This window comes from Gymnoscopelus braueri, assembly GCF_963280865.1.
Source record: "Gymnoscopelus braueri genome assembly, chromosome: 13".
In the NCBI taxonomy this organism is placed as follows: domain Eukaryota; kingdom Metazoa; phylum Chordata; class Actinopteri; order Myctophiformes; family Myctophidae; genus Gymnoscopelus; species Gymnoscopelus braueri.
In genome coordinates, this window is record NC_137615.1 from 52,783,787 (window position 1) to 52,807,844 (window position 24,058).

Here is a 24,058-nt window from a genome sequence, read left to right on the forward strand (position 1 = left end):
CGTTTGGGATTGTTTCTAAAGTGTAGTTGTTTATTTGGTCTTGTTTCTAAAGTGTAGTTGTTTATTTGGTCTTGTTTCTAAAGTGTAGTTGTTTATTTGGGCTTGTTTCCAAAGTGTAGTTGTTTATTTGGGCTTGTTTCTAAAGTGTAGTTGTTTATTTGGGCTTGTTTCTAAAGTGTAGTTGTTTATTTAGGCTTGTTTTTAAAGTGTAGTTGTTTATTGGTCTTGTTTTTAAAGTGTAGTTGTTTATTTAGGCTTGTTTTTAAAGTGTAGTTGTTTATTTGGGCTTGTTTCTAAAGTGTAGTTGCTTATTGGGCTTGCTTCACAATCTTTACATTATTTAAACCAGTAGTTCACAAATATTTTCATGTCGTGGACCCCCAAATTAATAAGTATTTATCCCTATAATCTGAGAATGTTTTGAGGCAGGGAGCCCCGTACCAGATTTCGTGTTAGAATGTTTCAGAAATCTTCCAAATATTCCACATTTTATTTCAAGAATTTTAGAATGCCTTGAAAATAGCAGATCTACAAGCTCACAACGTGTTGTGATTGTGAGCTTGTAGATCTGCTATTTTCAATGCATACAGTATATAGGTTTAAAGTGTTCATATTAATGGTTGCTTCTTTTGGGCTCGTGTGGTTCCTTATTTCTCTCACAAAATCTGGCAACACTGGTTGGTAGCAACGCATGCATTGCTAACTGGGGGAGTACTGACTGAACTGAACTACTCCCATCACTTTCGGCCCCCAATAAACGTCACTTTTGTCACTCGTGGATAAAAATAGAACAGTTCTACGAGCTGGCGACGCGTCTGATACATGGCACGTAGACGTGTGTCTTATTTGGAGAGCGACAGCTTCGTAGTGCGAAGGGAAACATGGGTTTAATAGTAAAGTTGGGCTAGGCAAGTTGTTGTTTTGCACAAACCGGTGACCCGCTGAATTCTGCGACGCCAGTGGGTGCGTTGCGTTTCTTGCCATTGTTTTGAATGTTGTATTACGTTCTATTTTGTATGAAGATAGAAGATCTACCTGAAGAGCTCTGAGCTTGTAGGTCGGCTATTATTGGCGTAGAGATTTGGGGTAAAGGGGGAAATACGTGAACTTGGGGACACTGAATGTAAGGTTTATGCGGTTATTTTGCTTTGACAAGATGATGGACTTCATTAATAGTGTCGTGTGTGACCTATTGTGTTGAAATGTTTTTTTGTTTTTTTTAACTGGCATTGTGTCGGATTCACGTTGAGGGAAAATATGGATTTATGACAAAGAGAGCGCATTGTAAATGGACAACTTGAAAGCCCCTTTGAACAGCACACAGTTCTGGGGTCTCAGAATTCAATAGGTTGCCAACTCCGCTGTAACGTTAGCTAAAAGCTAGCAAGAAACGCCCATGTTTTGTGTTTGTCTACTTAGGGTCTGGTGAGGAGAGATGTACTCATGATCTGATGTTTGAGTCAGTCATCTAAGCAGAGGTGTAAAGTAACTAAGTACAAATTCTTCAAGTACTGTACCTAAGTACAATTTTGAGTTACTTTTACTTGAGTATTTCCAATTTTCGGTATTTTTACTTGTACGCCACTACATCTCAGAGACACATATTGTACTTTTATTCCACTATTATTTGAAAACTTTAGTTACTACTAGTAACGTTGTAGATTTTGATTATTCTTACAAAACATACATTAACCACTTCAGCCCTATATACATTTCAGTAGTACTTTCTACTTTTGGTACTTTATGTAAAACAAATTACCAATACGTTTGTAGTATTTCTACATTGCAGTGTTGACACTTTAACCACCACTGCATCTCAGATGCTGCTTATATGAGTGATTCTCAACCCTTGTACGTTCAAGGACCCCCATTTGATAATGTATACATATATATTTTTAATCTCTTGGACCACAATCTAAGAACATTTTGATTGTTAAACATGATTTGGTCTGATATGGTGATTATGGTCTGTCATTTAGTGTCTGTAGACATTCTTGTAATATGTTCTCTGGATGTATTTACACCTGCAATAATGGTGGAGATTAACTATGTCATTTAACCCCCCCCCCCCCCCCCCCCAGGACCCCCTGGGGGTCCTTTGACCCCACATTGAGAAGTACTGGCTTATACACAGGTATTAACACAACGTAAACACACGTTTTCCTGAAGGCCAGGGCTGGTTATCCACATCGCGTCATCAATACGAGTTGTGAATTGATGTGATGGTTGAGGTTGCAGGCAGATTAGTTTAGTCAGCTCCATATTTTTGTTAGGTTTCTGTAAGTAACTCCTCCTGTACATTCTCCTTTACACCCACTTGGCCACTTGTAAGTTTGCTGTTGGTGATTAAAAAGTAATATTTGCTTAAATGATTAGGCGTGGCTTTACTGATCCCACTCAAGTCAACCACTGATGTTTAACCCGTTAAGACCTGGGAATGCATCTGTGTCACTTTTAGATTCATTTGGCAATTAAAAAATAGCAGATCTACAAGCTCGTAGCGCGGCACCGAGTGCCGTGCTATGAGCTTGTATATATATATATATATATATATATTAAATAGATTTTTTTTTACTCAAATCTTTGCTTCTGCTTCTGGGTATTCTACAAATCTCTTCTAAATCCTAACAGTTTTTTTTTTGGAAAAAAAGTGTATGTTGCTAAAATCAGTGGCTCAAACCTTTTCATGTCAAGGACCCCCAAAATAATATGTATTTGGCCGCGGACCCCCATCTCAAAATATGTTGGCAACGTTCTAGACATCTTCTCGTGTGCCTGTGAAATAGTAGGACACACAACTTGGGGATATATAACTCATTTAGGCACAGTAACAGTAAGTAGTGGATTCTTGTAGGCAAATGTTTTTATTCACAACAAACGCTCATGTAGGTATGGGAGGTCTGTTTGCCCAACCTAGAATATGGTGCGATTTACACTTTGTGCGGGTGTCAAACACCAAAAATAGCAGATATGCAAGCAAGCTCAAAACATGTCATGCTGTGACGCGTTTTGTGAGCTTGTAGATCTGCTATTTGTGTTCAGGCTTCAAAGCTCATCTTGAGCTTTTTGTGCCTATTCAAGTGTTCTATATATAATCATCTCAAACATCTCATTTCAAGTTCATGTCTTTACTTGTGTTTCATAAGGTAGGCATATTTATTTATACTCTAGTCACTCACAATTCTGATGTTATAGATTGTGTGAATTAGTCCAGCAGAGGAGAAACGATGGATGATTGTCTGCATCTTCTATCCATAATGTGTCAGCTGTACTATAAACCAGTGGTTCTCAAACGTTTTTGTGCCAAGGACCCCCTAATTGATATGTATGTGGCCGCGGACCCCCACCTGAAAATATGTTGTGCCAGGGACCTCCAAAAGCAAAGATTTGTATTAAAAATGTTTGCCTTAAAAAAAAAAAAAGATTGAAAGATTTGCACACATTTTCAAGATCTTTCAAAAATTGCAGATGTACAAGCTCATAGCGCTATGTATATCTGCTATTTTTGAATAGCCAAAGTATAAAATATGGATAAAGGGGGTTATTGTGACGTTTATTTACAAATTTAGCCCCCTGGTATCCCTCCAAGGACCCCTGGGGGTCCCCGGACCCCACTCTGAGAACCTAACTGTAGCACAAGGCAGAAGTGGAGCTACCTTGTGCTTTGTAATAGATGGCATGTACTTAATGTCTTGTTGAAAGAGCATCCATGTGGACTTGGCTGGTTACAATAGTCGATGGTTTTCTGCCACAACATAAGTTCCAGAGATGTTTTGCCCATTCCATCCGGGAACACATCTGTGTCACTTAAGATTTCTTTGGCTATTAAAAAATAGCAGATCTAACAGCTCATAGTGCGGCACTACGAGCTTGTAGGTCCGCGGACAAATGCATATCATTTTGGGTGGTCCTCGACATTAAAAAAGTTTGAGAACCACTGATATTATAGCAACATAAGTTTTCTTTTTCAAAAAAACTGTTTGTAGAGCTGCTATTTTTGAATAGCCAAAGTATACAATAATGGTTATAGCAAAAAAAGTAATCTAAAATGACACAGTATGTGTTCCCGGAATGAATGGGTTAAGGTGATTATTTTTTTGTAACCCCTTCCTTAATTATTTTGCACAAGGATTTTTTTTTGTGAAATGTGACTAACAATCAGTTGTTCAATTGAATCAGAGAGGTACTTTCTGACATGTTTCAGGATCATTTGAGCTTGAGAGTTTGAATCTTTCTCTGCTCTACAATCGTGTTCGTGGGTCAGTGTCTCCTGGGGAGTTCCCATGACAACGATATCATCCATGATCATACAGATGCATTGTAATTTTACTTTTATTTTCCTGCAGTGTCCCAAATGAACATTTTAACCTCACCAGCGAAATGCCTGGTAGATAAAACATTCTACCGGCCAGCGACCAACATGTTTGTGTATATAGAGCATCATACATGCATTTAATCTGCAATAACACATTATGGTGGTGAATAGAAACAAACAATGGGAGAGCTCGCTCCAATTAAAAGAAATCAACCACTGAATAAACGATCGTAGTTTTAAATGAAAATATCACGTTTCTTCACATGCACAAAAGACGTCCAAGGAGTGACTGCGTTAGATTGGAGGTTTTGTGATGTTCTATTAACTATTTATTAACACAAAATTAATTCATTAATTCATCCGCTGCTGCCAGCGTTTTTTTTTACATTATTCTGATGATCCACGTAGCGCCACGGAAGCCACGATGGACACAGATGTAAACAAAAGCTGTCTGGGGGAGTGGGAGGGTCTTGTCTATCCACCGGAACAAAAACATTTCTACCGCGATCGTTCGTTCTGTTATTATCGGCCGTTGAACATGGCTCATTTTCACCCAAAAAAGAAGAAATCCCAGCTAGATGTGTTTTTTATACGTCTCATAACACAGGAGTGGACGGAAGTGAATCTTTTTTGGGACGACGTCATATCCATCCATTCCTTCTCTCGCAGTCGAGGTCAAATTAGTTTTTTATTGACGTAGATCTACGTCAATTAGGGCTGTGAATCGTCTATCTCACGAATCGATTCGATCCTGATTCTTGGGGTCACGATTAGATTTTTTTCAAAACAAAAAAAGTGATTTCTTCCGATTCAAACGATTTTCGATTCAAAACTATTCTTGATTCAAAACATAGGATTTCAGGATCTACTCCAATCTGCTGGCATGAGAACAGAGTACATGTATGTAGCTTTTATAATTGTAAAGGTTTTATCAACTGATAATAATGTAAACACACAAAGGTAAATCCATCCTATTTTTTTTTACCAGTAGTCTGTTGGCAAAAGTTGGCATTTAGTTAATCAGAAGCAGTCGGCCGATGCGCACATTGTTGTGCTAATGCTTTAGAGCTGGCAGGCTGGTCTGCCCGTATTGCCAGGTCTGCTTATCATAAGCGACTTTGGGCTACCAGTCGGCCCAAAGACTGAACATGCTCGGTTTCTCATCGTCGGGTCGCTAGAGGTGCTGACCCAACGGAACGACGCTATCCGACAACAAGTTGTCGACAGCAGACTCTTTTCAACGCCTCCCGCCGCCGAGTCGGGACTAAATCGGTGCGTTGGAGAGCTGCCTTTACTGCTCACTGTCTCTGCTGTCTGTTGACTGTGCTCTAGTGTGGATTGAAAATAACATTGGAATGAATGACATGGGCTAATTCTCTAGCATTAGCCTGGGAAAATCAAATCTGGGAATACTTGTCTGGTTTAGTTGAAGTGGACCAGATTAGTGTAGAAGAGATTGTCGTAATGAATGAGACTTGTTTATTCCATCCTATAGACGGGGTATTAGGGCTTACTGGTTCTCAACATGGGGTCCTGGGACCCCCAGGGGCCCTTGGGGAGTTCCCTGGGCACGGCTGAAAATTAACTGTTTTACTCAGTACTAGCACTGGTGCTCCCAATTAAAAGAAATTAGAAGCATTAGGAAAAAAATTAGGATTAATATGTAATCCATTTTTTTTAGCCTTTTTAAATGCATGGTAGGACACGGTTAGGGCTCTATGCAATATCCTGGAGCCTGGGTTTAAAATAGTAGTGTGTGTCTGTCCGTCATCATCCATCTCTTCAATGAGACTGAGGCATCAAACCTCTCCAGAGGAGGACCCTACACTGATTCCGATCAAATCTTCACCTGTGTTTTTTTCTTTGTTCACCTTCATAGCCCATTTGATTAACACAATTATAATTTCTAAGTTATAAAATAATTATAACATGATGTATTACCGTGTATATACTGCGTATACTTCTAATGAATCAGGTTTTTAGTGTTGCCATATAGATTTCTCAATGGGCTGCATATTAAATATTTAACACATTTTCAAAACTCATTTGCTGAAATATACAGCTATTACCACCAAGAGCTACTGCAGCTCAGAAACGAAGGCATGTTTTAGCTGACGGCAAGGGAAGAGGAGCGGTCGCATTTTTCAACCTTTTTCATGCCAAGGACCCCTAAATTGATATACATTTGGCCGCGGACCCCCATCTGAAAAGGTTTTGTGCCAGAGACCCCCCCAGAAACAAAGATTTGAGTTAAAAAATGTTGGCTTTAAAAATGTATTCGTATTCAAAGATATGCGCACATTTTCAAGATTTTTCAAAAAACAGCAGATCTACAAGCTCATAGCGTGGCACCGAGTGCCGCGCTATGAGCTTGTAGATCTGCTGTTTTTGAATAGCCAAAGCAAGTGGTTAAAATGATTGTGACGCTATGTTAACTCATTTTGCTGGGGACCACCTGGTAGCCCCCCCCCCCAAGGACCACTGGTTGAGGTCCCCCAACTAAATCATTGATAGCTAGGACCCAAATGGATACTTATGGCTCTGTAACTCTGAGAGTGTTTATTGAACTTTGAGATGAGTCCCTTTACGGGTCCATTTGGTTCCATTTGTCCACTCTCAGAGTTCAATTAACCCTGAGGATTTTGCAGTGTAGCTTGGGGTCCCAGATAAGACCGAGGGTCCTGGAAATTCAAAGCAGGGCTGAGAATCACAGACTTAAACCAGAACGTCCCCCTCCCCCCCCAGTAACACAATATCCCCTTATCAAAGTAAAGTTCTTGTTTTGCCAGAAGCATCTTGTGACCCACACGGTCTCCCCTCCCCCCACCGGTTGAGAAATGCTAACTCTTAATACGAGTAGATTTAGAAAGCCGTTTCACAATACAACAGCCCAGTGAAAAGCCCTGGAAGCCGCGGCGCGCACATACACACACACACACACAATGAATTCCCCACATTCAGAGAGAGAGCTGTGATATTCAAATGTCCTTCTCCTCCCGCTGGCTCCATTGACTGACTTTGCACTGTAGTACAGTAACGGGGTCGGCCTGTTTTTCACGTTTTCGTCACCTTGCGTGGTATCACCCTGGGACGACCGCCTAGCCCCCCCCCCCCTAGTTTCATGTTAATCCCTTTAATACCGGGAACGCATCTGTGTGTCATTTTTAGATTTTATTTGGCTATTAAAAAATAGCAGATCTACAAGCTCATAGCACGGCACCGAGTGCCGCGCTATGAGCTTGTAGATCTGCTATTTTTGAACAATCGTGCAAATTAGTGCAAATCTTTGAATATATATAAATTTTTTGTACTCAAATATTTGCTTCTGGGGGTCCCTGGAACAACATATTTTGAGGGGGGGGGGTCTGCGGGCAAATACATATCATTTCGGGGGTCCTTGACATGAAAAAGATTTGAGAACCACCATTTGTAGAATCCCCCAGAAGCAAAGATTTGAGTTACAAATGTTTGCTTTAAAAATATATATATTCAAAGATTTGCACAAATCTCACGATTTTTCTAAAAAAATAGCAGATCAGTGCCACGCTATGAGCTTGTATATCTGCTATTTTTGAATAGCCAAAGACATCTTACAATGACACAGATGCGTTCCTGGTCTTAATGGGTTAATGCAGTATGTAAGGAACATAAAAGTAGGGCTTCAACAATCGATTCTGTTTTCTTAGAGATTTTGTTAGATGAATCACTTAACCACTTAAAAGACGACTTCACCCGTTTTCATATCTTCATACAATTTGTCCTCACTAATCCTCATTATAATATGGTACCATTTAAGAAACATTTCAGAAACCCGCCTACCAGTGACATCATCGATGGAGAATCCAAGAAGCTGATAGAAACTGCAGGCTTTCCATTCCTGTAAAGTTAGCATGCTATAATAGAAGCCATTGTTCTTGCATTAATACAAAAACATAACCAAACCTGCCTACCGATGATGTCACTGGTAGGTGGATTTCTGAACTTGTCCACAGACCTCCTCTGAGACAATTTCAATGTTATGAAAGTAGTGCAGGCAATATGAATGTGTACTTTGTTGTCGACAGTGCAGCATGCAGAATGTAGCCGATCTACAAGCTCACAATACATTTTAAAACATCCTATGCTCTTTTGTTTGATCACATATTGATAAACAGATGGGGTCGTGCAGATGCAGGTTTCACTTTTCAACCTAAATCCTCATTGTTCTGATGTGAGTGTCTTCTGTGTATTTCGCTGCGGAATGTTGACGTTGCAAAATATATGTGACATATAACTTTACATGTCAGTTCTTAAAGATTTTCCACTATAGTCCAGAGCGACACGACCGTGTCTGAGACAGCAGGGTAGAGTTGAATGACTTATTTACATATACAGTAGATAGTACCGATGGTACCGATGGCAAAAATATGTGATGTCAATGTCGTCATTTTGTGACGGCGACATTTTACCGAGAATTATACCACACTATATTATTTAGATCCTCAGATTTAATAAGATTTTCTGCGGACCCCCCAACTCAAAATATGTTGTTCCAGGGACCCCCCAGAAGCAAAGATTTGAGTTATAAATGTGCCAAAGAAAATGACAACGATGCGTTCCCAGTCTTAATGGGTTAAGAACTGTAGTAAAAGTACATGCCTTCCACCACGGAGTTCTGGGGAGGGAAGCCGTGCAGGGAGGGTGATATTCGTCACTGCACATATTCCTACGGGGAGTAGGACGGCGGCTCTACGTCTTCCTGGTGGGGACTCCTCACTGGCAGCCAAGTCAGTAGGATACAACACACAGGAAGCGGGGAGTGCGTGGGGACGGAATTAATTGGCATAACGATTACAGCGCGGCTCTCTGTGCCGTGTTGTGAGCTTGTAGATCTGCTATTTTTTAATAACCCAAGTATAAAATAATGGTTGAAGTGGTTACACAGATGCGTTCCCGGTTGTAATGGGTTAACCTAACCCTAACCCACTGAATGGTTCGATGAGTATGAAAATGATGTAAATCACAGACCTTCATTAACCAGATCTCAAGAAGGCGCTCTCCGCTCCACCATCAAAGCACCAAATGAACTAATATATTTAGTTAGACTGGTGTCCCTTTCCAGAGACGTGTGTATAATCTATATGCCAAGGCAGGTGCATTGACGCTGTTCTGGTAGCTTGTGGTGGGCCAAAAACCTAAACTAAGCCACTTAATGTTGGAGGGTTGCCATAACCTTTTCACTCGAACTTAACCTTGAGAAATATAGATCATTTCAATAGAGCGCCGTTTCTGTTGATTGTGAAAGATACATTGCAAAGCCCACAGTGGTGTAAAAACAATTATTCAACTTTGTATTACCATAGTAATCATTGCTATAGAGTGCTGCACATTTGTAACCATTCAGGAGAAAGAACACAACAAAGATCATTTATCAGCTTAATCTTCAGTGTTCCAGTTCTAATTGTGTCTGCTTATTTGTGTGTCATGACTTCCAATGCCACTTGTTTATGCTGTATAGAAGCATCTCTCATTAGATAAGATTGGTACTTAACCCATTTAGGGTGGGCACCCCTATTTGTAACTATACCTTTCAAGACGGCCTGTTGCTATGTACAGTATATAGCAACATACATTTGTTGTAATTTTTGAATACATTTTTGAAGTTTGTCAGAAAACTTAGGTTAGGATTTAGAAGGAGTTTTTAGAATTGGCCTCAGGTCTAAATGAGTTAATGACAAACGATCCACAGGCAGCTCCAAGCCATTTAGAGAACATACTGTATATGAACACTATCAGGTGTGAATCTGTGCAGCTGTAAATGTCCCTGTGACTCAGTGCAAACAGAGAACATCAGACAGTGTGACCGTTGGACCTGGAAAAGGTCGTCTCACTGTCACTTCATAGGAAATGAGTTGACACTGGAGTTGACACTTATGAATCGAAAAAGTAACTATTAGTGTTCACTGTAAACATCTCTGTTAATTTAACTGACACCTCCATTTGGTTACTTATGGTCATGGTAAAATAAGAAGCCGCTTTTGGACATGCAAGGTTTCCATGCGACAGTGACATTAGTTTTAAACTGCCATCAAACAATCTGGAAACCAATCTGAACCTTATTTCCTGAAGGAGTTTTTTTTCATTCATACATACAGGAGAAACCTAGAATGTCTGCAATTTGTCAACTTGTGTCTGTGAAATGAGCTGTAGTTCAGCCCTTTGTTTGGATAAAGATGCAGACTGCTTGTCTGATAGTGTAACACTAGATGGCTTATACAGTGATGCAACTTTGATGATGGAGAGGGCCACTATATTTCCACACTCACTCCAGAGGGCCACATAGCATATACCGTCTCTCTGTATTTTAACTTTTTTTGTAAATGAATGCCGTACTTCGCCATTCTGTGTCACACAAAAGTAGCAAAAATAGCAGATCTACAAGCCATTGTTGTGCTATTTTTGAATTGGAATCCTGAAAAGTAACTTTTTTTTAATTTCAAATGCATTTAGTTATACTCATGTTAATTGTATGAACTTAAATACAAATACATTGGACATGAAAAAGACAATAGAATTGTAATATCAGTCATTAACTCATTCACTGCCACAATTATTGCTGGCCGCGTTTGCCCACTGCCAGAGATTTTTCATTTAAAAAAAAAAGTACTCAGGAGCCGAGATACAGAATTTTTAAGTTTTAAGTTAACAAGGAAGTGGATGGGAGTGTAGATCTTTAAACAATCATATCTCCTTGGTCTTTGGGTCAAATTTGAAAAAAAAACTAAAAAAAAAAAAAAAAAAAAAAAAAATAATTTTTTTGAAAAAAAAAAAATTACGTTTTTTACGTCAGTGGCAGGATTGGTAAACGGGACAAATTACGTTTTTTACGTCAGTGGCAGTGAATGAGTTAAGCTACTAATATAGACTGAAGTAATTACAGCGGGTGATGTTTGCATGTTTGGAATTGTAACAGCTGAAATCAATAATATATCAGTATTCTGATATTAACCTGCGGGCCGCATGTATGGCTTAGAACTAACTGTTAACATATTGCATAGACTAGGTTCTCTCAGTGTCTGTGATTCTCATGGGGATCAATATAATGTCAATACAGGTGTCTTTGCTGCTACAGTGTCGATATGTGGTATTATAGCCATTTAGTGGTTTTGTTAACGTCTGGCATTATGTGATAGTGTTGTTTAGGCCTTAGGTCAGTGGTTCTTCTCAACCTTTTCAGGGACCCCCCAAAATAATCACATTTGAACTGGGGACTCCCCATAATACATTTAACTGGGGACCCCCTACTCTGACAAGCACTTAATTGTAGGAGTCGAGGCATTACATTTAGTTCCCACAGATGAATATTTTGAAAATAGCAGATCTACAAGCTTACGACGCCTCATAATGCGAGGCGGTATGAGCTTGTAGATCTGCTATTTTCAACATGTTTCTTTCTTATATTATTTGACAATTTGGCCATTCAATGTTTGACCAGTTTTATAGTAGTTTGTTGATGACTTTTTCAACTTTATTTTTTTATTTTTTTAAGGAATTGGAAAGGTCTTAAAAGTCCCCCCGGGGATCCCGACCCACAGGTTGAGAACCACTGGTTTAGGCTAACCTGAGTCGGCTTTACATTAAGACTGGTTTTCACCCCAATTTCACAGGATTCCATCGTAGGAACCCTGTAGACCTTTAAGGATCCCACAGGAGAAATGAAGTTTCGGCTTCACCCAGCTGATGTCTTCTCAGATGGTCATGTTGAGCACACAGGGGAGGGGAACAGTTAGGGGAGACTATGAACATATGGACTGGGTGGGCTGGGATGGGGTTGTGAACCGGTGACCTTCCGGTTCCCAGACAGCCTCTCTCTCTCTCTCTACCCCCTCAGCCATGACTGCTAGGCCTGTCACAATTATTACATACTCATAATCGTTGCCATGTTGAAAGATTTTGACACATGTTCAAATATTAAAAAAAAGCAGAAATAGTTATGCGTTGCACTTTGTGACCCGTTGTAAGCTTGTAGATCTGCTATTTCTGCATGTATTTTTACATGTATAAAAATGATTAAATATGTCAATAAGTTTTGTATATTTCAGCTGTGTCATATCTGCCATGTGCAACTTTAGATTACGAAGCCTAAAAGCAAAGGCTTCATATGTTCCAATAATGTTCAATGGCCAAACACACAATTAAATCGTTAATCACAATTATTTGAGTGACAATTAATCGTCAACTTATATTTGTAATGGTGACAGGCCTAATGGCCGTCCTGAGGTTGCATTACCATGCTGCCTGGCTGCCCCTAAGTCTGAAGCTGAGCCCTGCCTGCCTGCCCATCCTGGGAGACTGCATGTTTGCATCCTGCTATTGTTTGCCCTTCTAATGACTAGATGTGTGTGTGTGTGTGTGTGTGTGTGTGTGTGTGTGTGTGTGGGGGGGGGGGGGTGGGGTGTGTGTGTGTGGGGGGGGGGGGTGTGTGTGTGTGTGTTCAAGGAAAGGCAGAAAGGTGTATGGTAGATGTCAGAACAGGTGTCTTTTAAAGGAGCATTTCACCCACTTTCAACCACCTATCTTCATATAATTGGTCCTCACTAATGCTCATTATAATATGGTACTAATATTCTGTATCTCAGAGGAGAAGAGAGCTATTTCTTTTTTTCCGTTTTTGTTCTTAATGCAAGAACAATGGCTACTATTTCGGCATGCTAACTTTCCCGGAAGAGAGAGCCTGTAGTTTCTATTGGCTTGGAATCCCCATCGATGATGTCACTGGTAGGCGGGTTTCTGAACTGTCCACAGCCCACTAATGAGACACGGAGTGAGTCAAAAACAGCCATCTTATAATGAGCATTAGTAAGGATCATTTATATGAAGACATGGTTGAAAATGGGTGACGTAAAGAAGCACGTTGGTCAAAAAGCTTCATGGTGTGTGAGGACAAGGCTTGTGCAGTTTTTGAAGATGGCTTTGTTTGCACGTCAGCTATTGTATTCAGCGGTCGGAGCCATCTGTGTTGATGCAGTGCTTTTTTGTCTTTTGTCTTACATTTAAAGTCTGAACAGTAAGGTTTGGACCCTTTCAGGTTCCTTAATGCATTGGTTCTCAAAGTGGGGTCCGGGGACCCCCAGGGGTCCTTGAGGGGGTTCCAGGGGGTCCCCAGTCAAATGATTGATAGGAACCAAATTAACCCTTATGGGTCTGTAACTCTTGAGAGAGTACAAATGGAACCAAATGGACCCTTACGGGTCCATTTGGTTCCATTTGTACACTCAAGAGTTAGATTAACATTGATTTTACAGTGTATATTGAGGCCCCAGAGATAAAAATCAAAATCAAATTGGGCTCCTTGAAATTAAAATGTTTCGGAATCACTGCTATAGCCTTTCAAAATTGTCTCTTTTGGGGGTCCCTGCCATATCTTTTCAAATGGGGGTCCGTGGGCGAATATGTATGTGGGGTTGGGGGTCCTTGACATGAAAAAGTTTGAGAAGCACTGCCTTAATGATTCCCTTTTCACGGGGTCCGGTTCCCTAAAGGCAGCTCTCCACCGCACCGATTTAGTCCCGACTCGGCAGGCGGGAGGCGTTGGAAAGCGTCTGCTGCCGACAACTTGTTGTCGGATAGCGTCATTCCGCCAGGTCCAGACCTCTATCGACCCCCACGATGACAAACCGAGCATGTTCAGTGTTTGGTCCGACTGGTAGAGCCGTGGGGTAGTGAAGAGGGGGGAGAGAGGGGGGTGAAGGTTCGGTCCGAGCTGGCTTCGGTGTTGCCAGATTCTGTGAGTGAAACAAGCGACCAGGTCTATGAAAACAAGCCCTAAAGAAGCGACCAGTTTCACCACTTATATCAGCTAATATAAGCCAAATAAGCAACTACACTGCAGAAACAAGCCCAAACAAAAGCACTTTTTGATATCTATCTATCTACATTTTTCAGAAAACTATTAGGATTTCGGACAGTGGTTCTCAAAAATAGCAGATATACAAGCTCACAGCGCTTGCAAGCTTGTACATCTATTTTTGAAAAATTTTGAAAAATCTTGAAAGAGTTTTTTTGTGTCCTCAAATCTTCTCTTATGGGAGGTCCCTGGCACAAAACATTTTCAGATGGGGGTCCGTAGCCAAATACATCATTTTGTTTGTCCTTGGCACAAAAAAGTGTGAGAACTACTGATTTAGAAGGCATTTGTAGAATCGGCCTCAGGTCTTAATGGGTTAACTTGTCATTAATCAGATTGCCTGCTCCAACTATGTGCAGGACGAGGGCAACTACACTAGCCTGGTAAACCCTCCCTCCGGAAATCTCATTTCTATTTGATTCCAGGAGTGAGTCTGGCCTGATCGCCCATTCTGCAATATTGGCTGCAGGCTGAGTTGGGCGGAAGTAATACCGTTGACTGACAACCCCTTCAGCCAATGATATTTTTTCCCCTTCAGCCAATCAGCAGTTCACCAGTCTAATGTGACGTCAACGGGACTTTTGAGACAGCCATGCCCAAAATGGGTTGCCTTATTCGGATACATGGGTGTCACTGCCCACCCCTACCGGTTCTCTAAATTTTTATTTTTAAATAGGCTTTGTCATGATTAATTGACCACATATATGAAGTTAAACAACTAAATTCTATCCAAACGATATATTATAAGTAAATTCCGTGCCTCAAAATAGAAGTTAGAGAGCTTTTTGAAGTCAAAAAATAGCGGAGATTATAGCGGACAAGAAAAAGATGGCTGCCGTTCGTGTTTTGGGCTCACTCGAACTCGCCACCTGATTGGCCAACTGTCGCTGTCAATCACAGAACGATGTGCGACGACGCTGATAGGCTCGGTTAGCTGGTAATTCCACTAGAAACCCCCACAAAGGGCTATCAGGCCAGACTCACTCCTGGAATCAAATAGAAATGAGATTTCCGGAGGGAGGGTTTACCAGGCTACAACTACACACCCCATAGACTACAGTAAAAATGCGAATAAACAGCTTAACTTTGGGGAGAGTGAAAAATCTGCATCGTCATGTGGCTGTGGTTTTACATCGATTGGTCAACCCGCAGCAACTCTCTCTCTCCTCCTCGTCTTCCTCCAGGTGTGCGGGTGCTGGTGGACGCCCGGGAGAAGCTGTGCATCCCGTGGGGCAACGCGGCGGCCAACCAGCGGCACGGCGACACCGTGATGGCGTTCGACACGCGCTCGGCCATGGTGGCGCACGGCGGCCACGGCATGGTGGAGAGCAAGGTGTTCCAGCACTACCTGCCCTCCATCCGCGCCCTGTGGGCCGACCAAGGCATCCAGAACGCCTACGACCGCCGCAGGGAGTTCCAGCTGGTGAGCGTGTGTGTGTGTGTGTGTGTGTGTGTGTGAGTTCAGAATCAGAATCAGTTTTATTGTCACATCACAGGTTTACAAGGTAAAAAAGTGGGTGAAATTCTTTTTTGTACATCGTTCCCATCGCAACGTTAGTTTCCATAGAAAGAAGAGGGGGGGGGGGGGAGAAGAGGGTGGGGGGCAGGTGGGAAGGAGATCAAAACAAGAGAGCAACAGAAGGCCAGACAAGTTATCTACATATTTACAAAGTACCTGAGATAATAAAAACTAAAAAAACTAAGGTGCCTGAGCATAGCAGCAATGTATTGTATACTGTGCATGTTATACTTATACTGTGCATGATAGACAATGGACGTTAAGGTGCTTAGAGGAAAGGAGCACAATAAAAAAAGACAAAAAAAGTCAGTGCGTTATACAAGGGATTAAGGTGCAAAAGGTCAGTGCGTGTCCACCTAGGGTGGACTGACCCTAGTATAATCCGCAAGTAGCTCCATGAGGGAGTGCAGTAAAAAGTCATTTGTACCTGGTGTAGTCCACAGGTGTGTCCGAGGGGGGGGGCTAAAGTCCAAGTCAAGTTAGTGTGAGTTAGAGTGTGTGCGCACACTAGTTAGTGATCTGCACCTGAAAACAGTGCAAAATTACCCTGACATCATTTGTGAGGGGGGCATAAATTTGACCCCCAGTGTCTTGAAATGATTATTTTCAAGACACTATTATTTTCCAACATAATCCTTTTTGAACTGGGGACCCCCCAACAAATTCATATTTGTACTGGGGTCCCCCTACCCAGACAAGCACTTGGAATTGTAGGAGTTGAGGCGTTACATTTAGTTTGACTTTGTTCCACAGATACATATTGTGAAAATAGCTGATCTACAAGCTCACAACGCCTCGCAACATGTGAGCTTGTTTTTCACAATGTTTGCCTCTTTCTGGTCTTTTTAGTTTTTTTTTAGGTACACATTTTGTTTTAAACATTTTTCACTGTCTTCTGGGGACCCCCCTAAAACATGTGGCGACTCCCCTTGTCCCGACCCACAAGTTGAGAACCACGAATAGCCCCACAGTAAAAATGCTAATAAAACGGCTTAACTTTGGGGAAAGTGAAACATCTGCATAGTCATGTGGCTGTGGGAACTTTCACATCGATTGGTCAACCCGCTGAGGAGAAAAAAAACTAGGTGTGAATGGATGAGGAACCTGACAGTCTTGAGTGACGGGAGTTCACAAATATAGAAATATGATCGTCATCTGTCCTTGCCTGGGAAAATCAGCTCCGTCAGTCCCTTCATTATGCCAAATGGTCAATGCTCATGTGCAAGCTCACAATGATTGGTTTGACCCACTGAGGAGGACTAGACAGACATCTTTCTGTCTCTGCCTCAGTAGGCTCATGTCTTTTAACCCCATTCAATCCGGGAACGCATCTCTGTCACTTTAGATTTCTTTGGCTATTAAAAAATAGCAGATCTACAAGCTCATAAGCGCAGCACCGAGTGCCTTGTAGATCTGCAATTTTTTTTTTATCGTGAAAATGTGTGCAAATCTTTGAATATATACATTTTTAAAGCGAACATTTGTAACTCAAATCTTTGCTTCTGGGGGGTCCCCTGGAACAACATATTTTACACATTTCACTTAAAAAATATATATATTCAAAGATTTTCACGATTTTTCAAAAATAGCCAAAGAAATCTAAAATGACACCGATGTGTGTTCCCGGTCTAAACGGTTTAAGAGCTGTGACACGATTATTCAATGTACTTGAAAAATATCTCGTCTGAGATTTTCAACTTGCACAATACAACTACAGCCTAACAAGAACGGATTCAGTCTTAAGCGGTTTTTATTATTATTTATTTGTAGGGCTGGGACTCGATTAAAAAAATTTATCTAATTAATTAAAGGCTTTGTAATTAATTAATCGCAATTAATCGCATTTTAATCGCATATCAATATTTGACCTGAGAACAGTGAAAAGCAATTTTTTCAAATGGATTTTGGCATACGTCTTTAAGTACATGTACTCAAGAACTGTACTTAAGTACAATTTTGAGGTATTTGCACTTGACTCTCGAGTATTTCCAATTTCTAATACTTTTACTTCTACTCCAGTAACTCCACTATATCTCAAAGGCAAATATTGTACTTTATACTCCACTACAATTATTTGAAAACTTTAGTTACTAGTTACTTTGTAGATTTCGATTATTATAATAAAACATACCATGTAACCATGTGAAAATAGCAGATCTACAAGCACAAGGCATTGTGAGCTTGTAGATCTGCTATTTTCCACCACTGGAGGCTGGTAGAGTGTGTTGTCGTTACTGATGTTTTATAGTAGTTTATTAATCATTAATAAAAATCGCGCGCATGTGACCCGCACCGCATCGTGGAATCCCCCCCCCCCCAGTGCACCGCCGCCCCCTCCCCCTAAACGGGACACACACGCGCGCGTAGGGGGGGGGGGGGGGCATCTATTACAGATTCTGATTTGCCCAGCCAACATTATCAAGTCATGTTTTGCATCATGTTTTCATGCACTGTGCTGGCTGCAGTTAACTTTGTTGTTGCACACCAACGTTGTTTGGTGCGCTGGTAATATCGGTCCGTCTGAAACTCGTCCAGTGAGAAACGTTCCGCGGTGCAAAAATAGGTGCGATTAAAATGCGTTAATTTTTAACGCGATAATTTTTCTGTAATGAATTGATCGAAATTAACGCGATAAAGTCCCGGCCCTATTTATTTGATTACTTTTTTAAGCTCTCTGGCAGCAATAATTGTGTGTGTGTGTGTGTGTGTGTGTGTGTGTGTGTGTGTGTGTGTGCACGCAATAATGCATAAATAAGACGGGAGTGAGAGTGATGTATGTGTTACTTCTACTTTGATGATGTCACAAGCTCTTATGTGCGACAGACTATGATGATCTCAGCCATTTTTAAGGACAAACAACATTTTTTTTTCTTTTTCTATTTTTTTACCCTCCCCTGCGGTGTGTCTGTGTCCAGGGTTCAAATCCCAAGCGGTCTAAAGGGTGTTTTGTGGTCTGTAAGCGGAGCCATCAAGCCCTCATGACGCATCGTCATGGAGGTGACATCAGCAGACAGTGTGGCTGTGACCGTCACGCCGGAGTCTCACTTCTGCTAAAATATCGGTCTCACTTCCACAACACTTTTGCCTTTCTCACGCACATGTGTGTTTAACTCATTCAACCCGGGGACGCATCTGTGTGTCATTTTAAGATTTATTTGGGTGATTCAAAAATAGCAGATATACAAGCTCATAGCGCGGCACAGAGTGCTGCGTTATGAGCTTGTAGATCTGCTATTAACTCTGTTATAACTTCTGGCGGTCCCTGGAACAAAACATTTTGAGATGGGGGTCCATGGCCAAATACATATAATTGTTGAGAACCATTGATATTATAGCAACATTTAGAAGACATTTGTAGAATCCCCCAGAAGCAAAGATTTGAGTTACAAATGTTAGCGTTAAAAATATCTATATTCAGACCCGTGATTTTCCACGATTAAAATAAATAAATAGCAGATGCCGCGCTATGAGCTTGTATATCTGCTATTGTTGAGTAGCCAAAGAAATCTTAAAATGACACAGATTCTTTCCCGGTCTTAAAGAGTTAAGCTCTAATGGAACCAATTGGACCCCTTACAGGACCATATTTCCATATTTCATATTGTGTTCTCTCTCTACTTAGCAGGGTTTGTGTTATGTAAGTAGGGGCCACTTTGGGTCACGACCCATAGTTTGAGAACCGCTGGTCTATATACTGCATATCTCAATGGAAGAGTAGTGAGATCACCTCCAAACACCGCAGATGTACTAGTTAATATTGTATTTACATACTCTGCCATATACAGAGTGGTTAAAATATTTGTATTTGTTATAAGTTCTGGAAAAGGCCTGTCAAAATTATGACATAATCGCTGTGTTACAATTATATGAGCTAATCCCAAATATGTTTTGCATAATTCTCAGAATTAGTGGAAATAGCAGATCGAGATTGGTTATTTCCACACAAAAAAAATGTTTATTTGTTATATATAACCTATACATTTTTTGTTTAGAATGAATACATTGCAAACGGTAATGCAATTTGTATTTATATATTCCAATGCCAAAAGCAGAAAGCACAATTAAATCATTAATCACAATTATATTTTATGACCATAAACATCAACTAAAACGGCAAAGTTCTGGGTTGCAGTTTTAAAATGTCTTCAGAGAACAAGGCAAGGCAAACGGGACAGACAGAGGAGATGATGTATAATGTGGAAGGGTCACCATGTCTGGGTGTGTGTGTTCATGTGGTGTGTGTGTTTATGTGCTGTGTGTGTGTTTGTGCTGTGTGTCTCTGCTCTGGCCGGAGCCTCGGGGGGAATCCCCCACTTTGAGGTTGTTCCTAAACACTCAGTAATTGGTGGTCTGAAAGCATTGATTACAGCACACTGTGAGGACTGCCGGAAAGTACATAACATTCCCTTAATGCTGTGCTGCTGACAGCTGTCTCCCTGTCACAACGTCTGGGCCAGCTAATCGGTGACGATCTAAAAGGGACGTTGATGACAGCGAGCTGCATCGCTAAAGGCACAGCCGCTGCAGAGACAGCTTTGGGTTGTGTTCCAATGGATTCAATGGAGTTACAATGTCTTGTTAAAGGACGACTTCACCCATTTTCAACCTATCTTCATTTAATTGGTACTCACTAATGCCCATAATAAAATGGTACCTTTTTTTTCTACTCGGTCTGTGTCTCATAGGAGGACTGTGGATAGTCCAGAAACCCGTCTACCAGTGACATGATCGATAGGCAGGATACATTTTTTCCAACAAGATTTAAAAAAGAAATTTCAATTTGTATTAACGCAAGAACAATGGCTTCTATTATTGCATTGCAACTTTATATAAAGCGGAAGCCTACAGTTTCTATTAGCTTGTATTCCCGACATCGATGATGTCACTGGTAGACGGGTTTCTGAACTGTCCACAGCCCTCCTCTGAGACACAGACTGAGCAGAATTTTTGTTTTACCATTTTATAATGAGCATTAGTGAGGACCAATTATATGAAGACAGGTTGAAAATGGATGAAGTCGTCCTTTAACGCATTAAGACCGGGAAGGGAACGCATCTGTGTGATTTTAAGATGTCTTTGGTATTCAAAAATAGCGGATATACAAGCTCATAGCGTGGCACTCGGGGGTTAATGGGTTAAGGACATTATTTGATTGATTTTATTTTATTTATGGAATACTTTTGAAATATGTTGGAGTTCATTTAAATTGATGAAAAGCTCTGATTATTTACTTTTTTTTTAATCTTTTGCACTTAAAATGTATTTTTATTTTCATGGAAGACACACAAAAGGGGATATTTACTCATGACCCTTAGAAATTGGTAAGCGACCCAGACAGGGGTCCTGACCCACTGTTTGGGAAACAGTGGTCTAATCTCTCGAGAAAGATTCTGAAAAGCAAAGAAAAGGTGTTTTTTTTTAACTGAATGTGTTGCCGGTATGCAAGTAGTCTAGTGGTTAGGGTGGAGTTAACCATATATTGTTCCATCCATTACCTGCCGGAGGCGGAGACAGAGGTGTGAAAACCCACAGTTTGAGGACGATTTCCTCAGCTTGAGTTTAGAGTTCTGTGAAGCCAGACCGCCATCATCGGCCCGTTGATAAGCATTATGTGGCCCGAAATCTGTTAGTGAGGTGTCTGCGTGGGTTTTTAACCTGACCCTATAATAAAATCAATAAGAGGGAGGGGACGGGTGTAGGGGCTCACTCTCTGGCCTTTGCCCAGTGTGAACACGGAGAGAGAAAGTGTCTGTGTGTGTGTGTGTGAGAAAGTGTGTGAGTGAGAGAGAGAGAAAAATAAAGTGTGAGTGAGCGAGAAAGCCCTACTTGATCACACTACAGTGTCACACAAAAGTATCAAAAATAGCAGATCTACAAGCACGAAATGCGGTGCAAAGACACGCTTGGCCACTTTCAACCTGGCCTCCGCTACTTTTGCGTGGCAACGTCATACGACCGACCAAGTATAAAATAGACATTTATGAAAATAAACATAAAAAGGTCAAATATTCAGTGCGACGTGTTGTGATCTTCCAGATTGGCTATTGTTCTTATGAGTGAAATGTTTTCAAATACAAACTTCAATCAAATTGATTAGAATTAATTTAGCACTTTATTTAGCCAATATATATAATTTGGCCAATTTGGCATTATATTGTAACTTTAGAAATGTGCTGATACCCTGTATACCAGTGGTTCTCAAACTTTTTCACGTCAAGGACCCCCAAATTGACACGTATTAGCCCGCGGACCCCCAGTTGAAAAGATAAGCCGGGGTCCCCCATAAGAGAAGATTTTTACGGCTCTAGCAGTGATTCTCAACCATTTTAATTTCAAGGACCCCCAGTTTGACATGCATTAGGCTGCGGACCCCATTTAATGGCATCTCTATCTCTGGGACCCCAATTTATATTTGTATATAGTGTACAAATGTAACGGGTCCATTTGGTTCCATTTGTACGCTTTCAGAGTTACAGACCCATAAGCGTCCATTTGGTTCCTATCCATCATTTAGCTGGGGACCCCCTGGAACTCCCTCAAGTACCCCTGGGGGTCCCCGGACCCCACTTTGAGAACCAATGCTGTATACTCTCCAATATCCGGACCCAAAAACCTGTCATGGTTGGGGCTTCAGTGCATGCATTTGGTGTACTGTTGTTGTGTCATGGAACATTGTCCCTGCAATGTCACTTCTGTCCTCTCCTCGTCAACTTGTTCCCATTACACACAGGTTTCAGTTTAGTGTGTGTGTGTGTGTGTGTGTGTGTGTGTGTGTGTGTGTGTGTGTGTGTGTGTGTGTGTGTGTGTGTGTGTGTGTGTGTGTGTGTGTGTGTGTGTGTGTGTGTGTGTGTGTGTGTGTGTGTGTGTGTGTGTGTGTGTGTGTGTGTGTGTGTGTGCGCGCGCGCGCAACGCCTGCTAACGCGTGCATGCATCTGTGTTCACGCATGTGTCTGTGTTACTGCTGGCAGTTAACCCATCAAGACCTGAGGCTGATTCTAAATGTTTATCTGAAAAACGTGCTATATCAGTGGTGATTAAACCAAGGACCCGCAAAATTAAATGTATTTGTTTGACCCCTATTTCAAAATGGTTTGTTTCAGGGATCCTCAGAAGCAGATATTTGAGTTAAAAAGTTTTGCTTTAAACCAGGGGTGTCAAAGTGGCGGCCCGCGGGCATTTTACGGCCCGCGGAAAGGTCCATGGCGGCCCGCCAAGTGATTTGAAAAAACACCTTTCCATACTAGCTCTAATGGAAAAAAAACGAGAGAGAACAAAAAGACAAAAAAAACGGCAGAGCCGGCAGGCAGTTATCCCCCCCAACCCCCCTTGCCTCTGACTGCGAAGGTCTAATAGTGGCCAAACTTGTTTTGTGAGAACAATGGCCAAGTCATGTCTAAACAATCAAGACAAGAGGAGATCAAGAAATAAATCTAATCACCCACGCTGGCACAAACATGTCAGTCTAAAAGTGTATTGATCCCTGCTAACCAGCGCTGCACAGGGAAACAAGGACGAGGAATTTTATTGGCTCACTATTGGATACATCGTAACATCGCTTCTTTAAGGGGACCGTAAGGGTCCATTTGGTTCCATTTGTACGGGTGGTTGCGTCGTTGTGTTTACATGTGCGGTGGAATAACGGCCGTTACGAGTGAAACGCTCAAAAGTTTCACTCGTCCTCTGTCTCCGTTTTTAATAATCCAAATGATAATAATCTGTTTAGGAAACTCTTAAAAACGCGAATGAATGACTAGTGTCGCCTAGTGTGACATATTCAATGTGCGCTGTCTTCTCAGTCTATCGTTGCCGAAAATGGCAGATCTACAAGCTCACAACGTGGTGCGAACAGACGCGGTGTGAGCTTGGAGATCGGCCATGTTTGGTGCGTGACACTGTTGTACGATAAGTATAAATTGCACTTTTAAAGTGACAGTACACACATTAACTAGTTAACAGTTTCTTCAATATTATTTTCCAAAAGTAAGGTCACAAGGTCAAAAAATAAATATGGATTTTTTGTTTATAAAGAGCTGAAGAGACATGGAGATTTTATAGTAATTATTACATTATGAAAGTTACTACTGCTCAGAACCTGGTCCCTGATGTTGACAGGTCAGTTAAAGCAAAGAGATGTCAGGTACATCATTTTTTTTGTAAAAAAAATAAATAAAAATGATGTTGTTTTGACCTGAGCTTTTACTGTAAGGGTTATTTTTTTCTATTCTAAAACCGAAAAAAAAGCATTGAGTGTCATTATTTTGATTCATTGACATTTTCTGAATTTTCGTTATTGTTCAATAAAAACGACTGAACTGAGTTCATTGTCTGAGTTGCATTG

General features: G+C 41.1%; 1 protein-coding gene across 2 annotated transcripts in view; it reads left to right on the forward strand.

The window, feature by feature from the left end:
* The window catches only part of gna13b (guanine nucleotide binding protein (G protein), alpha 13b), a 41,556-nt gene that overhangs the window by 680 nt on the left and 16,818 nt on the right, over window positions 1–24,058 (forward strand). For both annotated transcript variants that reach the window (XR_013934271.1, XM_080446482.1), the window contains exon 2: window positions 15,386–15,624. Coding sequence is in view for 1 of the 2 variants with exons in the window: in XM_080446482.1 (XP_080302608.1) it covers window positions 15,386–15,624 (239 nt within the window). In the remaining variant the exon portion in view is untranslated. The remainder of the gene's footprint in view (window positions 1–15,385; window positions 15,625–24,058) is intronic.